The 22,474-nt window shown below is 37.8% G+C and overlaps 3 protein-coding genes across 3 annotated transcripts; all 3 read left to right on the top strand.

The window, feature by feature from the left end:
* Positions 1–5,008: 5,008 nt before the first annotated feature.
* LOC136269023 (nicotinamide N-methyltransferase-like) lies at positions 5,009–9,149 on the top strand. The gene is made up of 2 exons (XM_066064492.1): positions 5,009–5,114; positions 8,323–9,149. Exons 1-2 carry the CDS (start codon positions 5,023–5,025, stop codon positions 9,119–9,121), a joined length of 891 nt encoding a protein of 296 aa, XP_065920564.1. The 5' UTR covers positions 5,009–5,022; the 3' UTR covers positions 9,122–9,149.
* A 2,306-nt stretch (positions 9,150–11,455) lies between these two features.
* Positions 11,456–13,746, top strand: LOC136269022 (nicotinamide N-methyltransferase-like). Its single transcript, XM_066064491.1, has 2 exons — positions 11,456–11,660; positions 12,896–13,746. Exons 1-2 carry the CDS (start codon positions 11,566–11,568, stop codon positions 13,692–13,694), a joined length of 894 nt encoding a protein of 297 aa, XP_065920563.1. The 5' UTR covers positions 11,456–11,565; the 3' UTR covers positions 13,695–13,746.
* A 1,079-nt stretch (positions 13,747–14,825) lies between these two features.
* LOC136236731 (nicotinamide N-methyltransferase-like) lies at positions 14,826–22,121 on the top strand. The gene is made up of 2 exons (XM_066026973.1): positions 14,826–15,008; positions 21,192–22,121. The coding sequence occupies exons 1-2, from the start codon at positions 14,914–14,916 to the stop codon at positions 22,000–22,002; spliced, it is 906 nt and encodes a 301-aa protein (XP_065883045.1). The 5' UTR covers positions 14,826–14,913; the 3' UTR covers positions 22,003–22,121.
* The last annotated feature ends 353 nt before the right edge of the window (positions 22,122–22,474 follow it).

Here is a 22,474-nt window from a genome sequence, read left to right as displayed (position 1 = left end):
TGGTTTGATATAATTATATTGTGCAGTTGTATGTGGGTCCTTTAGCTAGGCTTTTTGTGCCGGCTATGCATGACTTTGCAATGAACTGATCATACAGTGTCCTCAGCTTATAAAAAGCAATCATCTCTAATCAGTAAACTATAAAGAAGTAGATTTTCGGGGGATGAAACTATTGCTGGGGTGTGATAGTCACCAATTTTCATGATGATTTGCTTTTAATGTAATGCAGTTCTTAAGAGTTGTGTATTAAGCTATCATTCACTGCAAAGCAGTGTATCCTTAATATTCATAGGCAATAATCACCGTTATAGCAAATTTAACAAGGTAACAGTATGTAAATCAATTAGTTTTACAACAGCACAGATACAATGGAACGTTGCTACAATAATGTCAGGGGCTATCTGCTTACTCGATACCCCAAAGATGTATTTGGTGAAAACCCAGAGATGCCGGAGCCTCATTTCAGCCTCAGTATATACATGGGAGAATACGTGCTACCACAACTTCTACCAAACATATCATAAAGAGTGGGATAATTCCACTGCAGTGCTACTGGAACTTGGAGGAGGTCCATGCACCTACCCCTTTATTAGTGCAGTACCATATGTGGATTTATCACTCTGACTATGTGAAGGCTTGTCGTGATGAAGTGTTGCTGTGGAAGAACAAGGATCTTAATGCTCATGACTGGTCTCCATATTTCAAACATGTTGTGCAGTCACTTGAAGGTCAAACCAGTCCTGCTGTGGTAACAGAATGTCCTGCATAGTTTACTAAAGGATTCTGTTTCCTGTGACTGCAGGGCTGACATAATGGTTCCTTCTGTTAAAACTCCTGTGAATATTATTAACAGTAACTATACTGCTTGGAGCTTTACTTTAATTCTGTAAGAGAATATACAGAAAAATCTACAACATGATACTTTCTGGAGACTTCTTTGTTTCAATAACAGCTATAGAAAATGCTTGGTGTGAATATGCAGGCACTAGATACTACATATTCTTTTTATTCCTTGACAGTGCAAGATATGCAAGCCCACTATCAAAAAGCTGGATTTGAGGTTCTTCTTATAGACAATTATGAAGAGCCATTGGAAACCAGAAATGTGATCAATGATGCTACTGGGTATTCTTTCATTATAGCACGAAAAGTATAACAACTTTATACTTTATACAGTGATTGTATTTATTAGATCAAGTGCACTATAGCTATATAAATGCACAATGAATTTTTCACTTTTTACACATTGCTGTCATAATTATGATGCACTTGTGATATTTCTAATGCAATGGTGAGAATTGAGTAATTTCAAGGTGTAATTTGTCAAAGGTTTACTCATGAGGACACATCGTAGTATGTCAAGTAACTCAAGAGAAACTATAGCTGAGTGACAGCTGGCAAAATAAATTTTAGTGCAAGACCTAGCGTTTACACTTGTGTTTTTTAAAGCAAAATATTACACCCATTATTGAATGTCAAGTCAAGACTGGCTGAGTTACTATGGGTTTTAAATTTAAAGGCGCATCAGGTTGGCAGCATTAATTTATGTACTGTAAATAATCAAGCTTTCACTAGTGTATAGGCACAGTCATTATATGTATATGCATACAGCTAAACTGCATATAGCTAGCACTTAAATTTGTTGTGTGTATATGCATGGAAAATTAAAACATCACTGGTCTACTTGATAAGATATTCATGCCCAGCATAACTAACAAGATACTAAACTTTTTGAAGGGGGTAAAGACCCCCTCCCCCCTCTTCCCTTCTAGTGTAGCAACATCACTTAAAAACTTGCTGTGATGCAGGGTAGCTATATTAATGAAAAGGCAGGGAGCTATAGATCCAATACGAATGCCTTGGTAAGCTATTATACTTCAGATTTTTACAAGCTATATGTATCTCAAAAGTAAGCTATATATGCATTGCTGTACTCATCCATAACTATATAAATGACAGAATGGTATCAAGAAGGACACCGTGAAGGATTAGTACGGTGATACAGTTAGATAATGCTTATTGTTCATCATGAGATTGTAATGCCCATAGCATAATTATGTCATGTGTCACAAGCTCACAGTACTGAGTGAGTCATCCCAGCATATATCTTGATGAATTTTATGTCTTTGATCACAGTCATAATATTCATCAAGATAATTATATGCTGGGATGACTCAATTTTCACCAGCTTAGCAGTGACTGAGAAAAGTAAAAGTGATCTGCTTTGGTCTATACAAGGAAAAGGTCTTGTTTTTGAGATAGTGTTGATGGTTACTCAACTGTAAAATTCCTTATCAAAAATTTGTATGTTGTATAGTGAATATATATTGCTACGCTGCAGCTATATGACTATTTGATGTTTGTGTATTTTCATTTTATGTGCTCCCTAACCTCAGTTCATCGTAATTAGCTACAGGCTACAAAAAGCAATATACAACAACACAAACTGCAACTACTCATAGCTACAAACACAACTATATACAAGACAATGAATCAGTACAAAAAATAGTAACTGCAAAATTGTAGTTGTATTTTAAAGATAAAGGCTTGTACCTGTACAGATAAAGGCTTGGCCTGTACATCCATAGACAAATTATATCACATAGCTACAGTGTTTTAAAATCATTGACAGAGGGAGAATCAACAATAGATTGGGGTAATGAATTCCAGTCATTGATTGCTCTGTTACTATAAATATTAGATCCTTTATATGGTGCTTGAATAATTTCTTTGTGTGACCTCTTGTTGCAGTAGAAGTGGATGGGGTAAATAAATGATTATCTTTGTCATAATTGCATTAATTAGATCAAATCACTTCTTCGTCTAGAGTGTTGTAAAGATGGTAGGTTTAGATGTCTTAATCTGTTGTAGTATGATAAATGGCTGATAGATGCATGGAATCATTCTGGTTGTTTTACGCTGTATTCTTTCAAGTTTTTGATTGTCAAGTATGTAAGAAGGTCCCCACATGACATTGTTATATTCAACAATTGGTCGAACAAAGGTTTTATATAGCTTTACCATGACATCAGAGTCTTTACACTCAAATGATTGACAGATGAGACCACTACTGTGTACGTGTGAATATGAAATTTTAATTTTGAGTCAATTTGTAAGCTAAGATCTCGAATGTTATCCAATAGCTCCAGTTGGATTTCTGCTATAGTATATAATTGCTGGTGTATGGAGCATTGCCAATATGTAAAACTTTGCATTTTAAAATATTAAAAGATAATAACTAATGTTTTGACCAGTCAAGCAAGATATTTGTCATTTTGTAGTGCAAGGTAGTCTTTAGAAGAATGGATAGTATATGATAGAGCTTTATATCATCTGCAAATATCAGAAACTGGCTGGAAACAAGTGACGGCAGTTCATTAACATATAAAGAAAACAATAACAGACCAAGTATGGAGCCCTGCTGGAAACCTGTACCCAAGATGACAAGACACCATTAATTTTAACACATTGATTTGACGTTGACCTGTAAGGAAACTTTTGAACCAGCTCAAAAGTTGACCGATAACGCTATATGCTTGAAGGTCCAATGTCCAATCATTAAAGCATGTAATAGTTGGGTGCAACATGACCTTCTAGGAACAAGCCCATGCTGATTAGGTGAGGGCAAGTTATTGCAGAGAGGTAATTTGACAGAGTATCCTTTTATAATGATTTAAATATTTTAATGACAATAGATGTTAGACAAACAGGACAATAATTATTTACTTTTAGTCTTGTTAGCTACCCTTCTTGTATGTAGGTGTTATGTGGCCAATTTTCCAATCATCTGGCACACTACTTTCTAAATGTGGTAAAAAGGATAGACAGAGGGACACATAACTTATCTGTACACTGTTTGAAAACCTCCACTGGCCATCCGTACCTTACCAGTTTTAAGAGAAGCTAATTTTTCAACCACAATTGATGGATTTATGGTAATACTGGATAATCAGTGAAACGTTATCACTTTTGTCTATGTTAAAGGTTGGTGCTGTATGTACTTGGGTCCTTATTTGAAAAAATGCTGGAAAAGAACTTGTTAAGTGTATTGGATTTATCTATATCTGAGGTATTAAGTTTGCCTTCAATTCCTTCAATATTCCCAATAGCTGGACTTGTCTTCATTCTATTTCTTGTGTAATTCCAAAATGCTTTTGGATTTTCCTTAATGTTATTAGCAATCTGTCTCTCAAACTGTTTATGCAAGTGTAATGCACCTATCAATGTTAAGCCCCACCCCCCAGTACGGGGAGGGTGGGGATATAGTGGGGATTTGATCAAGTGGAAAGTCAAATTCCCCTACCTGGGGGTGAATTATCAGGTCAAATACCCACATAGTCCCACCCTATGAGGTGGGGATAGGAAGGGGATTTGACAACCAACGTGTTGTAAAAACAGAAGCCACAGTGACAAAGGTACAGGGTACAGTGTACACGAGGTGCTGCGGTTTTATCACGTGTTCTCTCGCACTTCACGTATAAAACTACTGTAAAGGATCTATGCTACTATAGAGCGCTTGTTCAAATTCCCCACCCCTGGGGGCAAAATTTAAGTTCAAATCCCTCCTAACGCCCCACATAGCCCGTACTGGGTGGGGTGGAGCTTGACATTGATAGGTGCATAAGCAATATGATTACCAGTAGATTGTGATCTAGTATATCTTTTCCACAAATGATTTCTTCTGTTTTTTTAAGCTTTAGCTTCTCGAGTAATATAAAGGTTGTTCTTTTTCTTGGGACTGACATAGGAATGCATTCTTTTATATAGTTATCAAATTGGCTGGCATCATGGAGAGAAGTTGGTACACTGTTCCACCAATGGGATGGCTTATTGTCTGAAATATTAAAGGTTGTGAAGTATGACCTATGCACTGCATTTGGGATTCCATATATTTCATAGGGCAATGGGTAACCTTATGGTGTAACCCCTTGAGTAACGTACCTGGCAGACCTCACGCACCTCAGCTTAGTCTGGTGCGGCCGCCCCTTCTAATCAAAGGAGCGGCCGCTCCAGACTGATCACATGCCGAGCCACATGCTGTGCGGGCTTGTGAAGGGTCGTCTTGGAGGGACATGGAGCCTGGGAGTTACTCGCTTGTTTTCGGCTCAATCAAGGTCAGTAGCAAAATACATAGCTATGTCATAGACGGTATCAAGAGTACACATAAAAAGAAATCATCTCTTGAATGCTCGTAATAAAAAGTACGTGCTAGTATGCAAGTCTTGCGTGGCCAGACTGCTTCTTCTGTCACTACTGAACTCTGGCTAGCTTTCGGGTCTTAACTAGCTACAGGCAGGAATATTTTATTATATTTACAGTTGTTTGAGTATGTCTGCACGTGCTTTCAGTGGCACATCTCATGACGTGTCATCATCAGTGATCGAGGCTACGCCACAAGTACTTGTGATATGCATTATTTACCATGGCAGCATGACCAATTGAAGACTTAGCTTACCTGTTAATCACTACAATGACTATAACTGATTCAAGCTCCAAAGCATTGATTTGTAGACACAATGGGCTACTATTTGCATTACTTTTCTTTGGTTAGCCACTAGCTATCCACTATCCAATAAATGGGTGAAGTGTCAAGGTTCAGACTCTTTATCTCTTACCCACTACCCTCTGAACTGATGACAAAGAGAACAGCAGGACTACACTTTGCTTTTTGGTTACCTTTGTACTTTTCCGTTTTATTTCCTCATGAGGCTCATACATTGACCTCCTCTGGCTGATCATAAAACCTTTTAAAATGGTCTTAGTTTCTGCCTTTTCTGTGTCATATGTCTTAGTAGAGCGATAGATATATACCCGTGGCTCTTTCACCTAGCTATGTCAGCAGCTTGTATTGCCATGATACACTAGTGATGTGCGATACTAGGATTTTGGTTTCAGTATGATATCGATATGATAATTGGTAAAATATTGAAATTTTGATACTTTTTTGATATTTTTTCTTTTGATTAATTGCGTGGGACAAATGTTTATAATTAACAGCTATGCTTTATAGAATTTGTGATGAAGGTAATATCAAGCCTCGGAAACTGGTAGACACTTTTTAAAATGGCTAAACTGTACAGAACTGAGCTTCATTTCTACTGTGATTGTACAATCACACACCAAAAGTTGTAAATTACCAAAATATTTTGAAAATTTTAGCAAAATATTGAGTATACAATAAATATTGATATCAGTTATAAAAATATTGAGATTCGATACGGCATCGGTATTGAAAAAATTATTGCAATGTCGATAATTTTTCGGTATATTGCACATCACTATGATACACTGATATTATATGCAAGACCGAATTTGTAAAAGGTGCTCTTTTGCAATAGCTACGTAGATCGAGATGTAGATAGATTTTTGAATGTTCATTTTGTCATAGCTTGGCTGTGGCTGAAGCTATTTCCACTAAATTCTTGTCAAGAATGCAGTGTATTGACTTCTCTATTCCCATCCAAAATCTAGCAGCTATAAATATCACTGATGGTATAGAATAGAGGTGGTGGATGGGGGGCAGTGCTTAGAGAAGCAACGGTTTGAAGCCAGTGGAGGCTTTTTGTGGCATCAAGTATCCAGCCAACTGCTGTGAGTCCATATGACCTGTTCCAGCAAAGTAAGTGTAGTATCGGGGCATGCAGTGGAAATGTGATACAGTAGAAGGATTACTGCAAATATAGTAATGTTTACGACATAAAGTGATTTTTGTGTGAAAAGGACACCATTATGTTTTGCAAATCTGGTCACATGTCGTGACATACATATATGGTTTAATTATAATTAAACGTCCTGTGTATATATAATAACAATTGTAAGCATGAAATGCATCAATAATATCAAACATGTTTAGTTGCTATGGCTCAACACGCTATTCAATGAATCTTAATATGGAGTTGAATGTTTCAATATTTTTACTAAGTATCCCTATATAATACGGTAGTACTGTCTGTATATTAGGGATTAAGAAGGTTTGCATTTTTTTGCAAAAAATCAGAAACCACCCTCACAATACCTGTGCCTTGCAGTTTTGGTTATGTAGAATCAAGCCCAAAAATCTTTAAACAGAGTGGCAAAAATTACTGATAAGTTGCTATTTTGAAATAAATTATTTAAAGAATTTCTACTGATTGACTGCCTGATGCCTTCAGACAAGAATAATGGGTAAGGCTATGTATGGGTTTGACTTTTTCACTGCATGTTAGACATTGTTTCAGTCTGACAAGTGCCTTTTCCTTTTGGCATACTGCAGTATGTACATTGTATGCATAATGGACTTACTCTTTGTGTCCCATTTCTTCTCGCTGACAGCACAAGGGGTCGATTCACAGTAGTCTCTATTTTCCATAGTGACTAGATTGATTGCAGAGGTGTTTCTAGTGATGTTCTTCATTTGCAACATTGGGTTAAAGGGCTGAACATAGCTGAAAATGAAGCATAATGGCTACTTTACTTTTTAGTAATTGATAGTTGGATTGCACATTCAGACAAAAACATTCAGTATATGCCTTGAAATCTGGGTGAAGCTGAAAAGCCACGTTAAAGATTGATATACTCTATTACAACAATCAAATATATATTGCTATGTGATCTCAACTTTAAAGAAGACCAAACAAAATTTACTAACACTATACCATTTGAGTTCTTAGTTTATACACTGTATCTTGTTTACAGAGTCCACTTCTACTGACCTAGTTAGCTTCCTACATGTGTAGTGTATGTCTACAAAACTTTCTTAGCCCCTGGCCTAAATGATACTACCAAAGCTATAGCTAAGATCGCAACCACAACTTTACATGTCAGTTCAGCAACAATAACCAAAAAAATAGCCAGAAGTCACACATGACATACAGTATAAAATAAGTTTGCTCAATGTAATCATGATTGCATGCCACTAATGTAAACTTATAAATTGAGCAGTGGAGTACTTAGTATACAGCTACATGTATAATGCTATTGTGAATGGATAACTTTTACAGTATAAATGTATCTTGGTACTCCTCTTATAAGTACAAAAAAACTTAGACTAATAATAAAACCAGTTACATGTCATGCAGATTTCAAGCGATAACTTTTGAAAGTCAGAGCAATACATACACACGCACCAGCTAAGATTCAGTGTGAGAACAGTTTGGAGAAATGAATTTTCAACATCTGGTGGCTGTGCCTTCAGAATTCTACTGTTGTGATCGCCATGCCACTATGTTAGAATAGAACTCCCTCCTTAAGAAATTGTGATTATGGCTCTGAATGATGTGCATAATTTACTTACATGTATAATTCAATACTGCTGTGTGTCTGCATGTGTGTGGTATTTTACAGCAACACTAATACTATGGAACAACGTTATAGTGATACTAGAGATTACCTGCTTGTTCGATACCCATCAACTGTATTTGATAATGATTCACGAGCCGCAGGATATAAGTGGAAGAATAAATGCTTCCATAACTTCTACCAAACATATCACAAAGAGTGGGATAATCGTACTGCAGTTCTATTGGAGGTTGGAGGAGGTCCATGTATCTACCCCCTCATTAGTGCTGTACCATATGTGGCTGAGATTTATCACTCTGACTATGTGAAGGCTTGTCGGAATGAGGTGCTGATGTGGAAGAGCAAAGATCCTAATGCTCATGACTGGTCTCCATATTTCAAACATGTTGTGCAGTCACTTGAAGGTCAAACCAATCCTGATGCAGTGATAGAACGTCAAGAAAAATTGCGTAGTTTACTTAAAGATGTCGTTCCATGTGACCTTAAAGCTGATGTGGTAGTTCCAGCTGTTAAAGGTCCTGTAAATCTTATCAGTAGCAATTTTTGCTTGGAAAGCTCTTTTGATTCATTAGAAGAATATGCAGTTGCTTTAAAGAAACTCCATGATATGTTAGTTCCCAAAGGTTTCTTTGTGTCACAGGCACTTCTAGGGAACACTTGGTATAACCTTGTAGACGTGAAATATTATACTTCCTTTTCCTTGTCACTACAAGAAGCACAGACACATTATGAACAGGCTGGCTTTGAAGTTGTTCATACAGAAATGTATGACAAACCATTATCAACCAGGAATATTAACGATGATGCCACAGGCTATGGATTTTTTGTAGCACAAAAACTTTAATGTTAACCTTCCATGACACTTTGTATCTATGCAGTATTTTATTTAGTAATTTAAATGTGTGTATATACATTCTCTTGTTTATAATACAAATTATGCTGTAAGAATAAGTTCTTACTCAAAGTAAAGTTGCATGGCAATCACATGATAGTCATGTGTGCAACCATAAACCACTCCAAACCAGTTCTATATATTCTGGTATATGTACTGATCTGAGAATTTTACTAAATAAAAGGTAGAAGTATTCATGGTTAAAATGTCATTGCTTGATTCCTCAATTCAAAAGAATTTCTTTGTATGGAACTTGATTAATGAATGGTACAATGAAACACAACCTATAGCATTGATAGATCCTTCAAGAGGCTAGAGGATGGATGTCAAAACATTTTCAACTCATTACAGTGATTTTATTTATTTATGAAGGTTTTACAGCATAAGTGCTGTGCGGATGGCCAGCAAAATCATGATGCCACTCCACTATATGTAAGTCCACTGGCTGTTCTATATCACCATTATCATGGTGATATTACACAAACCATCATAATGACAGGAGAACACACTATAGTATGCTCACGTTGAGCTGAATCCTGAAAAACAGCTAAAAATTAAAAGTGGATTTTTTCTCATAGAGTTAACATTTTAGCCAACCAGATGATTATTGGTAACAGCAAAGGTGTCAACAACAGACACATACGGTTTAGCTCCATTACAAGTTCGGGAAAGGGCTGTAATGGTCCCTATACTTATATGGCTTCCCCATAGGAAATGTATTGTGAAAATTTTGATTGGCTGTAAATATTATGTCAAACATTTGAACAAAAATATTTTTAGCGGGTCAAGGGGCAGTACTACAAATGAGCCAAATTTCAAGATCATGTGTAATTGCATCCATGAGTTATTAAATGTTTTTGAGGATTCAGCTCAACATGAACATACTATAGCTCTATATTAACCAGCACAGATGTTCACCACATGACTTACCAAAACACATGGAGGCCAGCATACCAGCTGGAAGTAAATCTGGTGCTATAAACTATAAGCTGAGCATCCACAATGCTCTGATTTTGAAAGGTAAGTTACATAGGTGGTGGAGACAGGGGGGCCATCCCCCCCCTCCCCACTTTTTTGGGTCACTGTTTGCAAGAAAAGATCGAGATACTCTAATAGAACAGTCAGGATCTGGATACTCTAATAGAGCAGTCACAGTATTCAGAGAAGCAGTGTAGCAAATTACTTAACTACGTATGTACGTATGTGTAGTTATAAATAAGGAGATATAATTGGTGGAGAGCAGCTATTGTCAGTAGGCTGTGACCTTTTTTTTTTGGTCTTCAATCTACAGCTGGCCTGGCCCCCTCACTCTTTGGCCTGCTCCACTGCCCCTGGAAAGGTGTATAGGCTAACAGTGGATTGATATATGCCAAGTTGAACATAAGAGGAGACATATTGATATATACTCCCCTACATGTGTTTCATTCAGCAATCAGCATGTAGAAACATACATAGGCAGAGAGATGAGAAGAGCATATGTGACACTACAGCACGGTTAGCTAAGTGGTATAGTTTAAGCATCATGGTTGTAGAATAACAAAAACGATACATGGATGCATGGCAAATCTGATTTATTGTTTAAACAGGTAGAACTATTCTTCCTTGCAGGAGTGACAACATACAGCAATACTAATGTAGTACAAAAAGAAAAAAAAGTAAGCCAAGACAGCTAGATGACAAATGCAAACCAAATAGCTAATCAAATTTTCGATGACATTCTACTAGTGGAGAACCAAAAGCTCTTTGCAACTTTAATAGAGCAATCACCATGTTTAAAACAGTGGTCAAGAAGGTTTGGTAACTGGACACCCGTTATATATGCATTTTGATGAACTGGCAAAAGTAAAGTATGTAGGCTAGCTAAGTTGTCAACACTACATGAAGTTTGCTGAAATCATAAGCATTTTAAAAGGCTCAATAATTACCATTAGGTTTACTAGACTAACAGTGCTTGCATGTGGATGTAGGAAGTTGCACCTGCCACCTTAGGATGAAAGTTACATGGCGGGGTACATGGCAGCCACATGCAGCATGCTTGTCAAGTTGAAGTGCATGGCTCCAATGAGGAGCTAGCTTTCAGCGTTAAACATTTTGACTGCTCTACTTATAGAGTATTTAAATGCAGGATGACTGTTCTTAATTTCGAAAAAGATCTATGGACCCAACAATGCTGCAAAGAAGCATTGTGCTACAAAATCCTCAGAATACCTGTATCAACTTGAAATGAAGACCTACAATAGAGCCGGTATCAAAGCGCCCGCCCCTGCGCATGCGTACATCATCTGCCAGAACGCAGAAGCACCCAGATCCCGCCCACTGTGTAGTGACTATCATATACTCAATCATACGCGATCATATACTAGTGGAATTCTGATCTCAACAACTCAGAGCTCAACATGTTGTCAGGGTTGGTCAAGCGTTTGATGGGTCGCCTTGGAGGGTCGACACGGAGCCTCGGCGTCGCTCGTTTGCTTTCATCAGCTCAGTCCAGGTAGCGATAGGCATGAATTAATGTAATAGTATTGGAAAACAAAAGGAAATCGCATACCTGTAATGTTGTACTGTAGGCACTTTTTGTGGGGGCGTATTCTTCGTACTTTTCCGTTTTACTTTCGCGGACTCATTGACTTTTGACCTGATTTATTTTATTTATTGATACTAAGCAGTCAACACTGCTGGTATGCTCAGATTGATTGCCAAGATGGTCTTAACTGCTGCTAGTGCTGGATGACACAGATTGATTTTCATTTGTCATGATAGATCATGTCTGTAGTACGTCACATTGAGACTCAAACGCATGCATGCAACTTGCATTGCTGGTAAGCTCGCTGGTAAGCATATAATATGCAATCAAATTTGCAAGAAGGCACCGATGATAGATGGGGTGACATGTGGGCTGGGTGGTATATGGGTGTTACTTATAGGAGCAAGGAGAATAAGGAGTTTGGAGCCCTTTCTCTAACTGCTTGTGGCAGTTTCAAAAAGTATCTGCTACTATTTGGTAGAGTTTGTACAAGCTGCTCCAGCAAAGTCAGAGTAGTCTAAGAGCAGAAGATCATTACCTCCTGTTAAATCAGTGGGCTTCAGAAACACAGGAACAGATCGAGTAGGTTTAGCAGTGCAGTAGAACGGTAACTGCAAATCATTATAGTCGTACAGCTTACCTCACTTTGCAAAATGCTTTGATATTTGTGCACTTGTCCACATGCTGTGGGTAGGGTGCATTTTTGTCTGTGTAACAGTTTTAAGTGTAGAAATTGTTACCAAGCATTATGATTATGAATCATGACTTTCTGATTGTTTTAATGTAACGATCTTTATCTACATTGTATGACGACGTGTAAATGTTTATGCAACATTTATCACAGTTGTCATTAATCACAGTTGTATGTCTCCAGCATATTGGTTGCCATTATGAGTTGATGAGAAACCACAAGTAGATATTTAGAAATTCTAAAAATAGATTGCAAGTATTTAAATTTAATAATGGTATTGTATATTCACTTATTGCCGTCATGCAAAATACTATTTATTTAATAATAATTTATAACTTTTTGGGAGTTCTTAAGCTTTTATACATATATATGCATGCACGTGACTCAGGCATGGATACAAGTTTCTAAAGCATGAAAGCTTGAGTATGTGCATGTACGTGCATATGTGTATGTATTCGTAATACAGTTGACAGTTTGACTGCTTGTGCATATCTGTGTGTGTGTTTTACAGTGACACTAATACTATGGAGCATCGTTATAGTGATACTAGAGATTACCTGCTTGTTCGATATCCATCAACTGTATTTGACGATGACTCACAAGCAGCAGGATATGGCTGGATAAATAAATGCTACCACAACTTCTACCAAACATATCACAAAGAGTGGGATAAGTCCACTGCAGTTCTATTGGAGGTTGGAGGAGGTCCATGTATCTACCCCTTCATTAGTGCTGTACCATATGTGGCTGAGATTTATCACTCTGACTATGTGAAGGCTTGTCGTGATGAGGTGCTGATGTGGAAGAACAAGGATCCTAATGCTCATGACTGGTCTCCATATTTCAAACATGTTGTGCAGTCACTTGAAGGTCAAACCAACCCTGATGCAGTGATAGAACGTCAAGAAAATTTGCGTAGTTTACTTAAAGATGTCGTTCCATGTGACCTTAAAGCTGATGTGGTAGTTCCAGCTGTTAAAGGTCCTGTAAACATCATCAGTAGCAATTATTGTCTGGAAAGCTCTTTTGATTCATTAGAAGAATATTCAGTTGCTTTAAAGAAGCTCCATGATATGTTAGTTCCCAAAGGTTTCTTTGTGTCACAGGCACTTCTAGGGAACACTTGGTATAACCTTGTAGACGTGAAATATTATACTTCCTTTTCCTTGTCACTACAAGAAGCACAGACACATTATGAACAAGCTGGCTTTGAAGTTGTTCATGCAGAAATGTATAACAAGCCAGTATCAGCTAGAAATATTAATGATGATGCCACAGGCTACGGATTTTTTATAGCACGGAAGCTTTAATGTTAACCTTCAATGACACTTCATACTTTGTATTGTTAAATATACATAAATACATTACTCTTGTTTATCTGTCTTAGCAATACTTGCATGCATAGAAAGGCCACCTCTCTGAGATTATCTTAGTGAGTTTATAATTATTCTAATCCACCGTGACCAAGAAACTTTGGCGAGAAGGTGCCACGTAGATTCCATGTATGTATAGCAATTGCTATAATATAGCTGCCACAAGGAAAACTTGAGTGAAATGCTGACTTGTAAAAGCATGGAGTCATGCATGGTAAGAAGTAGCTATGTGTCAACTGTCTGGTTTGCATATATATTACAAATGTAGCAGCTAGGGCTACACACAAATGCATGCTCAGCACTGACTACTAGGACACCTCGTGTCAATTCAGAAGTTAGAATATAATTGGAACTCCCCTCAACTGTGAAAATGGTGCAAGGCTATATATAATCATAGCCATGTATGCATTATGCATTGCAAAATAAACAGTGAACAATGAGCAGAGATCAAAACACTATAGGATGTATACAGGTGTCATACAGATAGATACAGGGTGAGGCACATATATATACACATAACTACAATGTAACACATATGCTGAGTAAACATTCCTACACAAACTAGAATGTAGGATATTGGTACAATAATTAAATTTTGCCTCTATGCTAGTGAGCTATGCACATGGTAGTCATGTGATGATCATATGATGTTTTGCTTTTGTTGTGTGACCACTTCAAAACAGTTTAGTCTGGTATGTGAACTTGGCTGGGGAGGAACCAAAACAAAGGGTATAAAAGTATTTGTGGTTAAGGGGTCACATTTGAGCAGTTAGCTACTGCATCAGTAAAACAATCTGTGTGGCTCCTCTATAATCATCTGAACTGATGTGTTCAGTGTGTATTTATTGCAGCATATATTTGGACCCTTGCATGCCTATCTGATTTCTCTTCAAATTCCTCCTGCATTGGTGGAACTTCTTTACCAGACCAGTAGTGCAGCTATATTGGTCCATCCATATCACCTACTAAATAAGGGGTATACAAAAAAAATCTAAAACAATTTATTTTCGGGAACCTCAATTTCGGGGGTTCGATATTATTGGTCATACTAATAGCTTTGGTTATTATTCTACCAACACCCTATCACAGTATAGTGGCGAGCTGCGTGCAGTAAGGACTGGCATTACATAGCTATACTTGTGAATCATCAATCAATATGTTTGTTCTGTCGACGTTAGTCAAACGTTATAAAGGTCAGGCTGGCACAGCGTCACTGCGCAGTGTCTTTCGTCTGTTTTCGTCTCAATCCAGGTAAATACATATGTGAAAATTTACATACGGAGCTAAATAGTTACTTGTCTGCTCAGTGTAATGTTAGAGATATTGTATTTAATTATACTACTAATATAACTATTTAATGCATTGATAATTAAGTGGACCGAGGTTTTAGAGGTGTGGCTGTAAGCTGCATAAGCCGTATCGTACACCAGTCAGGCCACTGCAGCTGAAATCATTGGTTTGGTATGGATCATTATACAGAAAATCAGTGGCGGATCTAGGAATTTATAAAGGGGGTTTCCAGTTTAGAAGGTGGAGATATATATTGACATGAGATACGCAAACGTTTGCACTACATCGTCTGGTTTGGTAAGGTGAGACCAAAAAAAAAAAAAAAAAAGGTCACAGCCTAGTAATAGTACATAAAATATATTAAAAACTTCCTACACACTACTTTAGTAGCTACTGTGACTGCTCTAATTACAGTATCTCGATCGAGACGCACGCCGCGATAATTAAAACATTTAATTGTTACGCAATCATTTTTCAAAGGGGGTTTCCGTGGAAACCAATGAAACCCCCCTGGATCCGCCACTGAAAATTGCATTGTCTTTGCAACAACCGGCCATGCGCGGTTTGAGCATGCGCGTGTTTTGAATAACAAAACGCGCGCAATACCGGGTATGGTATCGAAGCCGTTCAATTCTCCGTCAGTTAAATCATTGCATAACCGGAATTATACACACTTTTACAGCAAGTATACCAGGATCATCACTAGTTAGCAAATACCAAAACCCTGTATTGCACGAATTTTATTATTCAAAACACGCGCATGCTCAAACCGCGCATGGCCGGTAGTTGCAAAGATAATGCAATTTTCTGTAATACCGGGTATAACAGTACGCAGGTATCGAAGCCGTTCGATTCCACGTCAGTTAAATCATTGCATAACCGGAATTATACACACTTTTACGGCAAGTATACCAGGAATGGTAGATCACTAGTTAGCAAATACCAAAACCCTGTATTGCACGCATTTTATTATTCAAAACACGCGCATGCTCAAACCGCGCATGGCCGGTAGTTGCAAAGACAATGCAATTTCCTGTAGTGGGGCAGCATGTTGTAGGCCATCCTGGCATGCGCATTCCAACTTGTAGCTAATCCTTTCTGTTCCCCTCCCACAACATTTTTGGCCATAAATGAAAAAGGAAATAAAGCGGTCTGGCCACGCGAGACTAATAATAAGCCATGCACTTATTAGTTTATCAGCCCCGCCCACATTGCCATTTTCCTTGCTGCATCAATATGAGTTTTGTACCATTGGTGACCAGTGGATTACAACTGTTTATAAGTATACTAGCTGGACCTGCATGAGTGGCTGGACCACACCAAGCAACTTCTGTGTTATGTGAACTATTTAAGCCGGCTATCTAGTTAATCAAAGTAAAAATTACATCTGCCAAGCTGCTTGCACTACCATTAATTGACTGTCCTAGCTGTCTAAAACCTTTTACCCTCATGCAATTTTAGGACTAGTCTTACCAACTAGAAACAGGAGTAGTACTTGGAATGGTCATACATAAGCATGGCATCTATGAATCAAGAGAATCTTGGCATCTGTGTAATCAAGTCCATAATGCAAAGGGGGTGAGTGGCCCCATATTGGGTCAGTAGTGCAAACAATTAAAATGTTTCAATACATACAGGGGTGGATCTAAGGGAGGGGGAGTAGTGCTAGATTCTTTGTAGTAAGGCCAAGTAAAATGATTGCCTCACAGCTTATTGAGAAGGGTTCTTTTTAAAAGCATTAAGGGGGAAGTCATTTTCACTTTCCGGACATTTTGTAATGTCAGGGCCTAGCTAGATAACATACCTAGGTGCATAGGCGGCGGAAAGGGGGGGGGGGGGGGGGGGCTAGGGGGCTAAAGCCCCCTCTCGGTCTGCTGATAAGCCCCCCCTCAGAATGATATCGTACCGAAATTATCTTTCTTGGAGTGGGGCTGAAAACCGTGATAAAGATCGAGATACTCTAATAGAGCAGTCACTCTAATAAAGTAGTCAGTGTGTAGCGAGCTATGTAAGGATTTTTATGTAGTTTATCAGCTAGAAATGGTAGCTGGTGAGGTGGAAAGCTCTTGTCAGTTGGTTGTGACCTTTTTTTTTTTTTTTTTTTTTGGTCTCACCTTACCAAACTATAGAAATAAGTCTGGGTCAGCCCAGCCCCCCCTCATATCAACTACTTCCTCCGCCGCTGCCTAGGTGATATTTATATGTTGAGGGAGGGTATACTTTAGTGTGCAAAGCAACCTAGGAGATCTAGGGGTATGCCTTCCCCGCAGGAAATTTTACCCTCTGAAACTTGAGAGTGATTTTAGCAATATATCAAAATGCAAAATTGACTGATGTATTAGAGTGACTGCTCTATTAGGATATCTCTGTAAAATAAGTAATATTCCTATAGGGACCTGTGAGAAGGCTAATACAGGGAGTCAGAACCTAAAACTACAGAAATAATTTCAGACAAAGTATATCTATATTAGAATCTAGTTGACCTAGCCCCTTCCCCAGGAACTGAGAATGATTTCAGCAGTTTGTCAGAATACCATTGATATTTGCTTGACTATTGATGTACTTAAAGTAAAATCCAGTTGATTCACTGGGATTGTAGGTAGCTACATAAGTGTTTGTATTATTAGTATATACGTCAGCACAATTATTGTTAATGTATGATGACAGCTAGAGGTATTTTCAGTAGACATTCTAATAAATTTTGACAGTGGATACTGCCCCCTTACCTCCTTCTCTGCTGCACCATCTATGTCCATAAGATGTATGTTACCCATAACACAAGTGTAATGCTGCAGGACAGCTTTTCAAGCAGTACGTCTGTTCTAGATAATATGCTCCTCTTGTTCCACTCATCTCAGGTGAAGTCAGACTATCTAGTGGAATGATAACCAAGCTACCAAACACAGTTATGTATTTGCTCACATTGATAAAAAATACTAACTATACAATGCATGTGTTCTTACTTCCATGTATGACTCAGCTGTGTCTGACTGCTATATTAGAGTATATAGCTGCTGAACTAGTGTATCAATTAAAGGGCTAAAACTACATCAATGAAACCAAGTGGGCACTTCAGCTCACCTATAGTTTCTTTTTGCTATGCTCAAGCTAAATATATGAGTCTTTATCATTTTGAAAGTGTTTTATACATACTTCATGTGGAATAACAGAAATGTTTGGTACATCCATGAGATACCATGCCGACAGTGATGATTGAACTTTGGCTGGTCTATGTATATCCTAAGAAACAAGCATATGGTCACATCCTGTATACAATTCATTTGTGTTTTAAAAAGGACCATTGACTGAATAAATACAAGTAGAAGGAAAAATTGGGAATTTTAAAGTTTGGATTAGGGATCAAGAAAAGTATAGTAGTGAAACAAGAGAAGTTGCCTATACCTGCAGATATACTACTGGACATTTAATCCATGTACTTCAGTCTAACCAAAACTGAAGTATAGAGATTAAATGTGTAGTAGATAGGCAGTGAACCTATCTTGTTTCACCACTTTTTTAGCTATTCCTCTTTGATTCATAATACAACTTTAAAAGTTCTTCTTTGTTTACTTTTATTATAAACATGATTATGACTAATGAACTTGCACATACCACATCAAAAGGAAGAATAATGCCAGGCATGCCATTAAATTAGTTTTGCGTATTGAAAAGCAAAATGTCATTATACTTCCTTTTTATAAACAAAGAACATTACAAGAAGGACCTCTGCAATCAATCCAGTCACAATAGAAAACTTGGATTTCAAATGTAGGGAGCCATCACGCAGCACTGCCATGAATTGACACCTTGCACTGTCAGCAAAGATATATGGGATACAAAGGAGGGCACAGGTAAGTTCATGAAGCATGCATTGTACATACTGTGGTATGCCAAAAGGCATCAGTTATAGTCAGTTCATGTTCACCCGAGCCCTCCTTTCTTGTGAATAACCCTTATTACACGTGCCGGCTTCTTAAACATTTAGTATTGCTGTGAAACCCTTTGAAACCCTTTAAATGCTGGAACTGTTTATTAAAAAAGTGCTTTGATGTGAGCAGGCGTGCAAACATGTTTACAAAATTACAACATACTTGTTCCAGTACAAAACGATTGGTAGTGAACACATGTTCACCTCTTACTATATTTGATGGGGGTTCAGGTGAAGGCGTACTGATAATGAGCCAGTAGCCTTATATAGCAGCTGTCGAGTTATGTTTGTCTGAAGGCATCGGGCAGGCAGTTATATAATTAGTCAGTCAGTAGAAACTCTAATAAAATAAAAGTATGTAGCTGATTTATCGAAAGCAATTTTGGTCAATCTGTAGACTCTTTTGGGCTTGCTTATACCTCACCAATACTACTAAGATGCCATGAAGGTACTGTGATGCTGGTTTGTGGTGATATATAGCTTTGGCCAGAAAAGCCTAATCCTTCATGATCTCTATTATACAGCACTATCACACTGTATGATACTATTGTACTGTATGGCAGAGTGTCTGGAAATGAGGGTGCATTCTAACCTTATTACTTTAAAGATACTAAGAGTATGAAAATAAAAGCATTTAACCCAAATTTGAAACACCAACATATTTACCCAGAGGTATTTAAGCAAGGGAGAGCAAGAACAATACTACAAAAGCACATTTATGAAAATCGTTACATGCCATTTATAATGTGGTGCGACTCTGACTTATATTATGAAAGCCAGAGTTTGCATCTGGCTTGCTGAATATTTTAGCACCAGTCAGTTGTGCTAGGGTGTTATCCACTGTTGAAAGTGGGTAGACTTTGCATTGCACATTGGTGTTCAGGAGCTTAAGGTTAACACAAATTCTTATGGAGCCATTCTTCTTTGGTACAATCACCATGCCATGTGGGCTGGTCCACTAGAGAAGAGATTCCATCTGGTTTGAACTTTTGCTGTATAATGGTAGTGGCACATGTCTAGGAGTAAAGGTGGTGAATGGCTCGATGTTGTACTCATCACATAGGTTTCCCAAATCAAAGAGGAAGCTTTGGTAATCATTTGGGCCTGTGAACAATTCTCATCATATACTTTGGGTATAGCTTTTCTGATAGAGGCCAATCACAAGTCACTCGTTCCACTAGTAGTATAAATTGCTTACCAGGGACATGGGTGATATAGTATTCTAAACTGTAAAACTCTGGGTGGGAAGCTGTAGAGGCTTTTGCTTCCAAGTACTGATACCTTGTTCAGAGTTCCAGTTTCATCACTAGAATCAAACAACCTGTAGGACCTACTTCTGGCATTCTCAGTTGACCATTTCCCAGCAAGTAACCAATATATCAAGTATGCTCCACTCTCATCTCATACTGTGATGACTGCATGTTAGCCTCACAAGAGCAATCTCGGTGTATCACTGATTCTCTTGGAAATTCAGAGGTCAGTAGTGTTTGGTGCTGAATTGTGACTCCTCTGGCTCAGCAAAAAGTTCCATGAAAGCCACCAGGGCATCCAATGATGCCACTTGCCTGCCAATACCTCAATATGGTGGCTTTCTCTCATTATGGTATACCAGAACCGGTCAGTCTTAAGATCATATGCCATTTTGTTATTGATCTTCATGTTATTATCAATAGTTCAATAATATTATGGGCCTGCTCTTATTACAATTATTGTTGTGTGATTCAGTTATAGCTGCAGATGTTTAGTTAGTTACCTGTTATGAATTAGTGCATACATGTTGTCAACACCTTCCAGTTCTAAACAGCCCTTACTACATGCAGTTGGCTAAGGAGAAAACTGGACAAGCAGGTACCATGCAAGCATGTTCTCAAATTATGATCACTGGGAAAGTCATGTACAACCATACTTACTATCAGTTCATTGCATGCATGTAAATAGTAACTTGTTATAATGGTGCCTGCAAGTAAATTATCATTTGCAGTCTGATTTATAATGGCCAGCTATTTGTCTAAACAGGAATGCATGCTCGAATCTATTCAATGCATTCATGTATCCAAACTCTAAGGGGAGAGCAAATGTGTTACATATGCATCAGGCATTCACTGTGGGGTCAATCATTATAAGATGTTCATTGTAATTTAATGTAATTTCAACAACACATGTACACTTGTTGTTGAGACATCTTGTGCATGATAATTGTGTTTGTTTTACAACAGCACAGATACAATGGAATGTCGTTACAATGATGCTAGGAGCTATCTGCTTACTCGATATCCTAAAGATGTATTTGATGAAAACCCATACACGAATTTATCTTCAGCCACATCATATCCGTGGATAAATAAACATTTCCACAACTTCTACCAAACATATCATAAAGAGTGGGATAATTCCACTGCAGTGCTACTGGAACTTGGAGGAGGTCCATGTATCTACCCCCTCATTAGTGCTGTACCATATGTTGCTGAGATTTATCATTCGGACTATGTGAAGGCTTGTCGCGATGAGGTGTTGCTATGGAAAAACAAGGATCCTAATGCTTATGACTGGTCTCCATATTTCAAGCATATTGTGCAAACCCTTGAAGGTCAAACCAACCCTGATGCAGTGACAAAACGTCAAGAAAAGCTGCGTAGCTTACTAAAGGATTCTGTCCCCTGTGACTGTAGAGCCGATGTAATGGTTCCCTCAGTAAAAACTCCTGTGAATATTATTAGCAGTAACCACTGCTTAGAAATTTGCTTTAATTCACTGGAAGATTATGCAATTGGCTTAAGAAAAATCTACAATATGATGGTTCCCAGAGGCTTCTTTGTTTCACTAACAGCTATAGAAATTTCTTGGTGTGAGTATGCAGATACTAGATATACTTCTTCATATCCCTTGACAGTACAAGATGTACAAACCCATTACCAAAAGGCTGGCTTTGAAGTTCTTCTCACAGACACTTTTGAAGAGCCATTAGAATCCAGGAATGTGATCAATGATGCCACTGGATATTCTTTCATCATAGCACGAAAAGTATAACTGGAACATCAGTGACTATTTATTAGATATTATATAGTTGTTACACAATGAACTCCTGCATATATAAGCACTGTTTTTATTGCACAATAAATTAATTCTTGCACAATAAACTCTAGCACATCCACAATGCTGTGTCATATGGTACATTTGTGACATAATAATACAGACAATGGTGTGAATTGTAAGAGTTTTACTCATTATTGTGCATCATGCAACCCAGGAGAAACCAATGTCAGTAGAAACCAAAATTACGAATGGTTTTTGCAATACTATGACCATCCTACAGAAACTTAATTTGGCAATTAAGAAATAAGTTTGCTGAATTCCAACTTGTTTGTCAAAACTGGTGTATTCATGTGCTCCATATAGACTGGATATTTGTCAATTTTTCCCAGTCAATATCAATATTAAGGTCAATCAAAGTTAAAAATTTTACTTTGTCAAATTGTTTACTGTGCATAGTCACAGCATG

Source organism: Dysidea avara, chromosome 10, assembly GCF_963678975.1.
Source record: "Dysidea avara chromosome 10, odDysAvar1.4, whole genome shotgun sequence".
Lineage (NCBI taxonomy): Eukaryota > Metazoa > Porifera > Demospongiae > Dictyoceratida > Dysideidae > Dysidea > Dysidea avara.
Note: the sequence above shows the minus strand (reverse complement) of the source record. Positions and strands in the feature narration are given on the sequence as shown.

What these genes read in the sequence shown, in the direction of transcription:
- LOC136236731 (XM_066026973.1), top strand. Translation starts at nt 14,914, where the DNA reads ATGTTTGTTCTGTCGACGTTAGTCAAACGTTATAAAGGTCAGGCTGGC. An exon ending in CTGTTTTCGTCTCAATCCAG is followed by an intron (nt 15,009 to 21,191) that starts GTAAATACATAT and finishes GTTTTACAACAG; the next exon opens with CACAGATACAATGGAATGTC.
- LOC136269023 (XM_066064492.1), top strand. Translation starts at nt 5,023, where the DNA reads ATGCCGAGCCACATGCTGTGCGGGCTTGTGAAGGGTCGTCTTGGAGGG. An exon ending in TTGTTTTCGGCTCAATCAAG is followed by an intron (nt 5,115 to 8,322) that starts GTCAGTAGCAAA and finishes GGTATTTTACAG; the next exon opens with CAACACTAATACTATGGAAC.
- LOC136269022 (XM_066064491.1), top strand. Translation starts at nt 11,566, where the DNA reads ATGTTGTCAGGGTTGGTCAAGCGTTTGATGGGTCGCCTTGGAGGGTCG. An exon ending in CTTTCATCAGCTCAGTCCAG is followed by an intron (nt 11,661 to 12,895) that starts GTAGCGATAGGC and finishes TGTGTTTTACAG; the next exon opens with TGACACTAATACTATGGAGC.